This window comes from Rhinopithecus bieti, unplaced genomic scaffold (assembly GCF_001698545.2).
Source record: "Rhinopithecus bieti isolate Rb0 unplaced genomic scaffold, ASM169854v2 scaffold_6149, whole genome shotgun sequence".
Taxonomy (NCBI): domain Eukaryota; kingdom Metazoa; phylum Chordata; class Mammalia; order Primates; family Cercopithecidae; genus Rhinopithecus; species Rhinopithecus bieti.
This window is the reverse complement of record NW_016804934.1, coordinates 43357-55144: the sequence shown is the minus strand read 5'-3', so window position 1 is coordinate 55144 and position 11788 is coordinate 43357. Positions and strand designations below refer to the sequence as shown.

Genomic DNA, 11788 nt, shown 5'->3' with positions numbered 1-11788 from the left:
AAAAAAAAAAAAAAAAAAAAGAAATGGGGTCTCACTGTGTTGCCCAGGCTAGTCTTGAACTTCTGGCAATTCTTCCACTTAGGCCTCCCAAAGCGCTGGGATCATAGGCGTGAGCTACCACCTCTGTGGTACTTAGAGCTTTAAAGCCAAATATGTTTGAACTGTGACACAGTCCCCTGCTCCCCAACCCTCATGGCAGGGCAGGAAGAGGAAGGAGATACGCGGGCGTCCACGCAGCGTCAAGCACAGGATTTCTACAACCCATTGGCTAATGCACTGGCTCTGTCCCACAGGCTGAACGGGCTGAGGTGAGGTGCTTTGCCCTTGGTCACACAGGTTCAGAGCCAGGTGTCACAGGCAGATTCCCTTGGGTCACCCCTACTGGCATCCTGGGCACCTGGGTTGGTTTTGCCTCTTGAGTCAGCAGGTCCAGGAGGCCCCTAACAATGAGGGGTTCCTCCCCCACCCAGTTCCTCTCCCACCACATCCTCAGAGAGGTATCTTCAACTTCATCTGTGGCTTCTTAACCTGACATTAGGAGGGGCAACAGCCGTAGCCTCAGCCTCCCTCTGGGACCTGGAAGGGGATGCTTTCAGTTGCTCTGAGCTTGGTTCTTAGAGAGACCAAGACAGGGCTCTCTCAGGACTCCAGCCCTCTCAGGACTGCTCATGGGCTTCTAAGCCAAACCCCGCAGGCCAGGCACAGAAGGCCCCCACTTAACACTCACGTCTGCCCTGACAGTGGGATATCTCCCCTGCCTATCAGGGGAGGCTGGGAAGAGGTGGGCCCCTTGCCTAAGATCACATAGCCAGGTAACAGCGGAGCCAGGGTTTGAGCCCAGATGGCTCGAAGCCTGTCCTGAGCTCTCCTGTGCCCCCTGACACCCTAGCACAGAGCCACGCCTGTAGGAGGAGGGCTGCCCTCACTGGAAGGTGCTGTCGCGTGTGATGGAACCCTGTGGCCCCTTTCGGACGTGGATGCCAGACACCAGCCAGTTCTCATAGATGAGCTGGTCGCCAGCCACCTGTGGGAAGAGACAGCTGGGTGAGGCTTTCTCGGGGGGACCAGGCCCCAGCCTGTGGTCCCGGCTCTTACCTGCACTGTGGTTCCACAGTGGGTGAGAGGAAAGTAGAAGACCATGAAAGCTTCCGTGTGCTGTGCTGGGGAGCAGCTGGTGGGGGCGTAGGCCAGGTGGACGTTGGCCAGTGTGATCCTGTGTGTCAAGGCCATTTCTTGGGACACCACAAGGATGAAGTAGCCATCTCTGAAGCACTGGAGAGTAGCTGGGACAAAGGCAGATGAGGGCCTTGGGGTTTGGTGTCCATCCAGCACAGAGACAGGGGATGTCTGGGTGGCAGCCAGGCTTTCAGTGTGGGCCCGGAAGTCTGGATGCTTACTCTCTACTTAGGCTGGTGTTGACCCCAGCAAACCCTTTATGGACTGATTTTTCTCATCCATGAGACAAATGAGTTGAACTACGCTCTAAAAGTAGGCTCGCCATATAATCTGTTATCCAAACCAGGGTGCTTTAGATCTGAAAGTACAGATGTGTGTAAAAGTAGATCTATTAATACTTCCTGGGATAGTTGTTATAAGGCCAGCTGGGACCTGTGACCGCCCCATCTAAAGGTCTCCTCTGCCATCTGCTGTGGGAGTTGGGCTCTCCAGGAGGAGGATGGGAAGCAGTTTCCACCAGCTGGAGGAGACAGCTCTCCTTCCGCTTCAGAATCCAGGGGACCAGGATTGTGCTGGGGTAGGAGGTTGTACCTGTGTTGCCATAGTAACAGGGAACCTCTCTGGTGTTGTCATAGCAGCAGCCAGCCTGCTGACAGGCTTCCTTTGAAGTTCTTCTCACGATGCAGGCGAGGTGCCCCGAGGCCACCTGGCACTGCTCCTGGCTCAGGTGGGTACCTAGGGTTGGGACAGAGCAATGAGGCTGAAGGCACACAGTTTGCAAATCGTGGCCCTGGAACTGAATCTTGGGAACCTGCTCCAGAGCTTATGCTCTTAGCCAGCACACTAAATGTCCTCCCTCAAAACTGCATATTACTGACATTTCTAGAGAACGTTTTCTGAGAACCACATGTTGCTGGCAATGGTTTCAGCGAGTTTCTGCCTAAAGTTAGGAAACAATTTTACAAGACTTCTTCTAGCTTTAGTATACCTATACATGTTTAAAGTTGTTTTCCAAATACTACAAAGGAATAAAAGAATCATCTTTTTCTAAAAAAAGAAAAAAACAAAAAAAAGAAATGGCTTCTTAGAGCCCAGTAAAAGGCTGTTAGGCCACCCTGTACTCTAGAAGGCCCCAGGCAGAGGGTAAGTACACTCAGATGTCCTGCGTACCTATGTAATCTGGTTTGTTCACATCCCAGTGTTCCAAGGGGCCCCAGTGGGGTTGAGCCAGGGTGGCGAGGGCAGGTCCAGGTCCGGGGGATGGTAAAGCAGGGGTTGGGTGGACAGAGCTGTGCCCTGGGTCCAGTGGGCTGGGAAAGGCATGGCCACAGCCTGGTGAGGTGTGGCCAGAGGTGGGGAGGGAGGGAAGGGTTTGTGGAGTCGAGACAGAGAACATGGTGGATGGTGCCAGCTGGGAGTCCAGAGTCCAGGAGTGGTCAGGTTTGGGACAGATCAGGGCAGTGTCTTGTGCCACATCCACACGACCATCGGGCAGCACAGCCTCCATGAACACGCTCAGGTGGAAACGCCCATCCTGCAGGTGAGAGGCCAGCAGGGAGCAGCAAGGTGAGGCCACCTAGCATACCCGGGCAGGGGACGGGCCCACGAGAGCTGAGCTGCCCGTTAGGCAGGGAGCTGGATTCATAGTGGATCCCAGAAAGTACCTTCCAGGACTTAGTTTCCGCCACCCACCAGCTCAACAGATCTTGGGCTCTGGTTCCATGAGGGGCCTCTTCACCCTGAGGTGACACTAGGACAAGCTTGCTCCTGCACCAGAGCACGGACCCCTACCTTCTCCAGCACGTGGCAGCCTCTGTAATCAGCCGAGAAGACTGCAGGCTCCTGCGGCCTGGAGGTGACCCAGTGGTAGCAGATGGAGCAGTTGTTGACATCAAATCGGTTCCCAAATTCATCTGCAGTGGGGGAAGGGGAGGGGCCAGGGATGTTGAAGGGTGCAGGGAGAGGCTGCTGGGGTCTCGGAAGGAGCTCCCACTCAGCAGCCAGAAGACCTGGGTACTCGCCCTAGCTTTACTGTTGGTTTGTTGTGTGGTTTCAGGCAAGCCCCCTCCCCTCTCTGCTCTCAGCTTCCACAGCTGTAAACAGATTGGGGGGGTCTTAGGATCTTTCTAGCTAGAGTTCCCTGCTCATAGCACACGGCAGCAGGCAGGCATGAAGGTGAGGTGGAGAAGGGATACACAGGGTCTCAGGCACCGGGCTATTTCATATCACTTCTTTTAAGCTTAGTTATCTGCATCCTGTGGCTGAGGCAGCTGAGGGAGGGAGGGTGCATAAGCTTTCTCAGGTGCACACAATGAGGGGCAGAATGAGGATTTGAATCTTGGGCTTTGTAGAAAGATCTGAACCCATTTCCCAGGTTAACTGTCGCTGCTGCAGTCACTCGGAGACAACCCCTAGGTGTCCACCCTGCTTGTTGGCCCAGAACAGCCTGGGCACACTCTGGGTGTGGGCATGTCCCCATGCCCTTGTTCTATGACCACGGCCAGGTTCATCTTCCCCACCTTGCAGATGAGGAAACAGAGGCTTATGGGTCAGGTCAGTTGTCCAAGATCACACCGTTTAGAAGCTGCAGATCCAAACCCCAATTCCAAACCCACACCAGGCCACGCTCACTAGGTCCTGCTGCTGAAAGTGGTTTATGGACCCTCAGCCTCAGTATTGACCAAGTATGGTTAGAGATGCAGAGCCTAGGCCTGATGCAGTGGCTCACGTCTATAACCCAAGCACTTTGGGAGGCCGAGGCAAGGCGGATCACCTGAGGTCAGGAGTTCGAGACCAGCCTGATCAATATTGTGAAATCCCATCTCTACTGAAAATACAAAAATTAGCTGGGCGTGGTGGCACACACCTGTGGTCCCAGCTACTAAGAGGCTGAGGCAGGAGAATTGCTTAAACCCGGGTGGTGGAGATTGCAGTGAGCTGAGATCGTGCCACTGCACTCTAGCCTGGGGGACAGAGAAGTGAAAGAAGTGAGAATCTATCTCAAAAAAAAAAAAAAAAAAAAAAAGAGAGAGAGAGAAAAGAAATGCAGAGGCTTGGCCCTGCCCCAGGCGCACTGAATCAGAACCGGCACCTCAACAAGGTGGCCAGGTGTTTCCCACACACACTAACGTGCGAAAAGCTGCCCTGGGTGATGATTCTCCTCCTTGCCCTTTTCTGTGGTGAGGAGGTGGGGGGCTGGACACCCCCAAGCTGGAGGGAGTCCTCTGTTCTTGCTCCTTCTCCAGGGGAAGGGTCCCAGCTCCCTTCTGGTAGCAGCCCGTGGCCAGGGAGGCGGGGGCCAGGGCTCTGCCAGCACTCACCCACCACCTTGAAGCGGAGAGTCTGGCCTGGCCTGGGGAACACCAGCAGCTGCATTCCCTTGATCCCACAGTCGTAGCTGTGCCGGAGGCCTGGGAGGCCAGGGTCAGGCTGGAGCCGCCTACCCAGCCCCAGGGTGGCGACCAGCAGCAGTAGGGCCACACGGTAACCCCAGGTAATGGCTGAGCCTCCTGCCATGAGACACCACAGACACACCCCTTACTCCCTCACCACCAGAGCAGGGCCCAGGCCTTTTATGGAGGAGGTGGCAAGTGGGAGCCTCTAAGGGCAAAGGGGGCCCACCTGGAGGAGCCCCCACCTGGCCACCAGGGACTGTGGTGAAACTCCTGCCCCAAAGGCTGGGGGAGGCAGAAAGCTGCACGTGGCCCCGACCCTGGCTTTCTGTCCCACAGCTGTGGCTTTGGAAGGGAGGAGGGAGCTTCCCAGGAAACTGAGGCTGCAGATGGGCTGTGGGAAGAGATCCAGGGCTGGGAGGCGGCCCTGCAGACCTCAGGCCCTCTGCTGTCTCCCTCCCACCCCAGCCTTTCCACGTTCCCTCCCTGCTCCAACAGGCTCTCCAGGGCCTCCTTCCTGCCTTGAGGTCTCAGGACCACTGGGAGCTGCAGGCCTGGTCAGTGCAGTCACAGCTCCTCAGGCAGGGCTGTAGGGGCAGTAGAGCAAGACCAGGAAGACACGGCCCTCAGAGCTGGCAGCGGAATGGGGGCTGCAGGTGAGTAAACAGACGAGTAGCACCTCCAAGGGCTCTCCTCAGGATTCAGCCGGTCAGTATGACGATGACTATGACTAATAAAAAATAACAAGGACAACTAAATGTAATGTGTCATCTGGATGGGATCATGGAGCAGAAAAAGAAAGTAAAAGCGAAGAAAGTGGATTTTAGTTAATAATAATGTGCCCACATTGGTTTGTTCATTAATTGCAATAAATGGATCATACTCATGTAAGATCATTTATGAGGTAAACCGGGCCTGCGGTATGGGAACTCTCTGTACTATCTTCTCAGTTCTGTATATCTAGAACAGTTCTAAGACATAAAAGTGGCTGCAAACAACAAGAATAGCCTGCGGTCTGCTATGATTACAGTGCCAGGCCTTGCTTGTGTTCGCTCCTTATACCGCCTGACCATCCTCTGAGGGAGGGACTGTCACCAGCCCCACGTCCCGGCACTAATTCCTGCAAGTGATTAGCCTAGGGCCTAGCAGCGTTTGAGCTCAGCAAACATTAGAAAACGTGGCTATTATAATTAGCAGCTGCTGGAAGGGGAGAGCCTTGATAGCTAAGAGGCCGGTCCTGGTGAGGTTGCAGAGAGAAAGGAACGCTTATACGCTCTTGGTGGGAGTGTAAATTGGTTCAACCATTGTGGGAGGCAGTGTGGTGATTCCTCAAAGAGCTGAAAACAGAACTACCATTTGACGCAGCAATTGCATTACTGGATATATATCCAAAGGAATATAAATGGTTCTATCATAAAGACACTGAACATGTGTGCATATGTTCAGCGCAGCACGATTCACAATAGCCAAGACATGGAATCAAATGCCCATCAATGGTAGACTCAATAAAGAAAATGTGGAACATGCCGGGCGCGGTGGCTCACACCCGTAATCCCAGCACTTTGGGAGGCTGAGGCGGGTGGATCACAAGGTCAGGAGATTGAGATCATCCTGGCTAACACGGTGAAACCCCGTCTCTACTAAAAATACAAAAATTAGCCAGGAGTGGTGGCACTCACCTGTAGTCCCCGTTACTCGGAGGCTGAGGCAGGAGAATCGTTTGAACTCAGGAGGCAGAGGTTGCAGTGAGCCAAGATCGCGTCATTGCGCTCCAGCCTGGGCAACAGAGCAAGACTCTGTCTCAAAAAAGAAAAAAAAAAAGAAGAAGAAAATGTGGTACACATACACCATGGAATACTATGCAGCCATAAAAAAGAATGAGATCATGTCCCTTGCAAGAACATGGATGGAGCTGGAGGCCATTATCCTTAGCAAACAAATGCAGGTACAGAAACAAATACCACATATTCCCACTTACACATGTACTCACATATAACTGAAGGCTAAAGGATGAGAACACATGGACACATAGAGGGGAACGGTGCACACTGGGGCCTTTTGAAGGTTGGAGGGTAAGAGGAGGGAGAAAGGCAGAAATAACTATTGGGTGCTAGGCTTAGTATCTGCATAATGAAATAATCTGTACCACAATCCCTCTTGACATGCGTTTACCTGTATAACAAACCTGCATAAGTAACCCTGAACCTAAAATAAAAGTTTAAACAAAAAAAGTCGGTTCTAATGGTGCCCCAACCACTTTCTTAGCTGTGACTCAGACGCGTTATCTATTCTGAGCTTCAGGTTTCCTGTTTGTAAACGGGGGTGATAATGCTTTCCTTGCCTGCATGGTGGACAGGAAGACACACAGAGACAAGTCATGGGCACCAGATGTAGTAATGATTTAATGCTTGGCAATAATTCACTTCTACTGTGATTAGAGCTCAGCTGGGAAAGCTTGGTGGGGCGGGTTGGGGGTCTCTCTGGGAGCACAGTGGGAAGAGACACTCAACACAGCATCGAGGGTGGGCGACATGGAAGTGTTTTTGGAGGAAAGGGGTCCTGAGCAGAGGTGGGAGGAGGCGGGGAGGACAGGGATGGTACGATGGGGATCTGGGGAGAGCAGGGCTGGAGGAGGAGGGAGGAAACAGGTCACATAAAGGTCCAGGATAGGGACTCCAGGCAGGCCGGGGGTGCTGGCGAGGGAAGGACTAGGAGGGGAGGGAGAGGAGCCAGGCAGGAGCAGGGAGAGGGGTGGATTTTTCCTGAGGGACAATGTGGAAGTTTTAAATTTTAAATTTTGAAATTATTTCAGATTTGCAGAATTTCCATATAGCCTCCTCCAGATTCCTCAGATGTTCACTGTTCACTTTTTACATTTGCCATAGCTCCCGCTTTCTCTCTGTGCATGTGTGCAGACACACACACGCACACACACATGTACACGCACTTTCTTCCATACCATTCAAGAGTCGGTTGCAGAAATGACAGAGTCTCCTTTACCTCTAATTACTTCAGTATACATTTCCTAAAAAAACCAAATCACCCCCATAGTCAAATGATCAAAATCAGGAAACCAACACTGGTATAAACACAACGATCTAATCTGCAGACATTATTGTAAGAATTAAAGTGGAAAGAAACATGAAAGGGACAGGCAACAGGGACAGGTTTATTTTGAATACACCTGAGAGGGGCGGCTGGCCGAGGTAGGTCAGAGCCCCACTCTCTTACGGACTAAGAGTTTTTAAGGATTCAGGGTGGGAGAGTTTATCAGAGGCTGGGACTGCTTCTGTGTCTCTTTGCTGTGCGTATCTGGGAGGGAGAGTCGTGTGCCTGTTCCCATACATCTTTCTGCAGCTGCAGGCATATCCCCCGGGTCTGCTTCTTGCTTCCCTGTCTCAGTGCACCTGAAGGGAAAGGAAGGTGCTTACTAAGGCCCACTGTTTGACTGGGGCTCACTGTGTGAGGATGAAGTTTGGCAGTTATCAAAGAGATTTTCCCTCCACCCCTCTCTGTGCCAGAGCTGTCTTATCTGTATTTTACTGTCTGCTCTTTCTGGCTGTTGTAGTTAGAAGAAAAGTGATTTCCTTGAAATGTATGAGGCTAGAAAGGGAGCAGGAGCTTGAAGTGGCAGTATTTGTCCGAGATGACAGTGCTCCTGCTCTGGCTGGCAATTATTCAACATCTGCCGACTGTCCTAACCGTGACTTTCATGGTAAAGGAGTGCAGTGGTTTTGCAAGTCTGCAGGATCCAATCCAGGCTCAGAGTCTTGCCGGCGTGCCTCTCGGCCTGCTCCCGTCTGGGACCGCCCTTCTATCTTCTTTTGTCTTTCATACCCTTGACATTTTTGAGTACAGCCCGATCACTTTGCAGAATGGCCCTCGGTTTCGGTTTGTCTGGTGTTTTCTCCTGATTACATTAGATTTAGTTGATGCATCTTGGCCTTGTATTAGTCAGTTTGGCTGCTGTAACAAAATACAGACTGAGTGGTTTAAATAACAGTCTGTTTCTCACAACTCTGGAGCCTGGATATTCTAGGTCAAAGTGGTGGCAGATCTGGTTGCTCCTGAGGCCTCTCTCCTTGGCCTGCAGACGACTGTCTTCTCACTGAGTCCTCAGGTGGTCTTTCCCCTGTGCTGGTGCATCCTTGGTGCCTCTTTGAATGGTCAAATTTCCTCTTCTTCTGCCTGGCCCGGTGGCTCATACCTGTTATCCTAGCACTTTGGGAGACTGAGGCAGGCAGATTACCTGAGGTCAGGAGTTTGAGACGAGTCTGGCCAACATGGTGAAACCCCATCTCGACTAAAATACAAAATAATTAGCCTGGTGTGGTGGCGCACACCTGTAATCCCAGCTCCTCAGGAGGCTGAGGTGGGAGAATTGCTTGAATCTGGGAGGTGAAGGTTGCAGTGCTAGATGGTACCACTGCCCTCCAGCCTGGAAGAGAGAGTGAAACTCTGTCCCAAAAAACAAAAACCAATTTCCTCTTCTTTTAAGGACACCAGTCAGATTGGATTAGGGCTACCTTAAGGGCCTCAATCTTAAATCACATCTTTAAAAGCTCTATCTCCAAACACAGTCACATTCTGGGGAATGGGGGTGGGGGGTTAGGGATTTAGCATACGAATTTTGGGGGGATACAATTCAGCTCCAACAAGCAGGAGAACCCCAGAAGTGATGTCATTTCCTTCTCAGTGCATCCTATCCAGAGGCACACCCCGCTGGCTTATCCTGTTACTGCTGATGTCACTTTGATAACTTGGATAAGGTGGTGTCTGCCAGGTTTCTCTACCATAAAGTAATGTTTCTCTTTGTAATTCATGAGTATCTTACAGGGAGATACTTTGAGACTATGTAATTAATCCTGTTCCTCTTCAAATGTTCACCAGCTTATGTGGTGGTTGCCAAGTGGTTGGTGGTTCTCTAACTCCACCCTTCCTTCTGCATTTATTTGCTTTCTATCATAAAAGAGAGAACTTTTTCTAATGGGGGCTTTTAGGGGCCAGAGAGAGCATCAGCTGGAGTCTTTGAGAGGCCTGGATTTTGCCTGGTGCTCACTGTTTATGAGCACAAGGGCCCTGGGACGTCACTTACCGGCTTTTTTCCTCTGTCTGGAGAGTAAGGATGAGAATTATTACGGTGGGAATGCAATTAGATAAGACATAGAGAAGTGTTTCCCTACTGGTCATGGACCCATGGGGAGAGTGCGTCTCCCAAGGTGCTGGAAACGGGCAGGGAAAGAGAAGGCGGGCTTCCTCAGGGCCAAGGGCAGAACACCTTTGGGGAAAGGGTGCCAGACTATCCGAGAGAGAGAGAGAGAGAGCAAGAGAGAGCGCACTCTGAGTCCTACGACTGTACATTCTTGCAAAGACTCATGGACACCAAGGCTCATTGGCCTGGGAGGATCCAAGCTCCTCTGCTCAACCACTGGAGACCCTGGAAAAGTCCCTTCCCTGCTCTGTGACTTGCTTTCTTCATCTATAAAACGGGGTTATAACAGGACCTAAATTGTAGGGTTGCTTTGAGGATTAAATGAGATAATCCATGTGAAGCAGGCAGAACAGGGTCTGCACATGATCATTGTTTGAACACGATAGCCATTACAACCACGATTATTTTTATTGATGAGGAGAGAGGGTCAGATGGAGGGACTTGACTTGGAATCTTGGCTTTATCCACTTGGCTTCTGTGTGTGTGTTTTTTTTTTTTTTAAGAGATGGGGTCTTGCTATATTGCCTAGGCTGGTCTCAAACTCCTGGACTTAAGAAATCTGCCCGCCTCTGCCTCCCAAAGTGCTGGGATTACAGGCATGAGCCACCACGCCTGGCCACTTGGCCTCTTCGTAAACCTGTTTGTTCATTTCTTTCTGTTTTTGACCTGTGAATTTTTTTTTTAAATGGTTCTTCAGTTTCTTAATCTGTAAAATGGAACTAAGAATACAGTCTACCTAAGTGGGGCGCCGTGAGATGTAAGCATCAGTTGCTTGCCCTGTCTTCTCTGCGAAAAGAGCCCAGGGAGGGCACTGGAGGAGGATGGAGCCTCTCTAGGCTGGAAAGACAAGATCCCCTTTCAGGGGATCCACACATGCCAGGAAATCGGCAGGGAGCAGGCTGCCTCACTCTGGGGCCTGCAGAGTAACCTAAGGGCAGCGGCAGCTGTGTGTGTGTATGGATTATGCTCACCGCAGAGATGCTCCCAGGCCAGTGGTAGTGCATTTAACCGAAGACAGGCAGCCCTGCTTCCCCTGAGGGAACAAAGGACCTCAGAGAATCTTGTCAGCTGGGAAGAGCTAGGCTCTGTTGCTGGACCACATGGCTCTGAACTCCAGCTCCTCTGCTCCCCAGCTTAGCAGCCTTGGTAGAGCTGCTTAAGCTGTCTGAGCCTCAGTTTTCCCCTTGGTGAGTGACAACGACAGTGGTACCTAACTCAGAGGGTTGGCATGAATATTTGATGAGCTCATCCATGAGAAAGGCTCAGCCTTACGCTGGCACATAGTAAGTGCCCCATAAGTGTAAGCTATTACTGTTTTCATTTTTTTTTTTTTTTTTTGAGATGGCATCTCCCTTTGTCACCCAGACTGGAGTGCAGTGGTGGGATCTCGGCTTACTGCAACCTCCGCCTCCTGGGTTCAAGCGATTCTCCTGCCTCGGCCTCCCGAGTAGCTGGTATTACAGGCATGCACCATCACACATGGCTAATTTTTGTATTTTTAGTAGAGACGGGGTTTTGCCTGTTGGCCAGGCTGGTTTCGAACTCCTGACCTCAAGTGATCTGTCCGCTTCGTCCTCCCAAAGTGCTGGGATTGCAGGCATGAGCCACCGTACCCAGCAGCTATTGTTGCTTTCAGTGTGTTGAATGGTGGCCCCCAAAAGACATGTCCACAACCTAACCCCTGGAACCTGTGAATGTGGCCTTATTTGGATAAGAGGACTTTGCAGATGTAATTGATTTAAGAATCTCAAGATGGGCCGGGCGTGGTGGCTCAAGCCTGTAATCCCAGCACTTTGGGAGGCCGAGACGGGCGGATCACAAGGTCAGGAGATCGAGACCATCCTCGCTAATATGGTGAAACCCCGTCTCTACTAAAAAATACAAAAAACTAGCCGGGCGAGGTGGCGGGCGCCTGTAGTCCCAGCTACTTGGGAGGCTGAGGCAGGAGAATGGCGTAAACCCGGGGGGCGGAGCTTGCAGTGAGCTGAGATCCGGCCACTGCACTCCA

General features: G+C 51.6%; 1 protein-coding gene across 1 annotated transcript in view; it reads right to left on the bottom strand.

Annotated features, from left to right (window-relative positions):
* The window catches only part of ZP1 (zona pellucida glycoprotein 1), an 8812-nt gene extending 4097 nt beyond the window's left edge, over positions 1–4715 (bottom strand). The window contains exons 1-6 of the mRNA XM_017870752.1: positions 4497–4715; positions 2968–3089; positions 2347–2710; positions 1768–1911; positions 1096–1283; positions 927–1024 (exon numbers count right to left, since the gene is read on the bottom strand). Of these exons, the coding sequence (XP_017726241.1) occupies positions 927–1024; positions 1096–1283; positions 1768–1911; positions 2347–2710; positions 2968–3089; positions 4497–4692 (1112 nt within the window). The 5' untranslated portion in view covers positions 4693–4715. The remainder of the gene's footprint in view (positions 1–926; positions 1025–1095; positions 1284–1767; positions 1912–2346; positions 2711–2967; positions 3090–4496) is intronic.
* Between the last annotated feature and the right edge of the window lie 7073 nt (positions 4716–11788).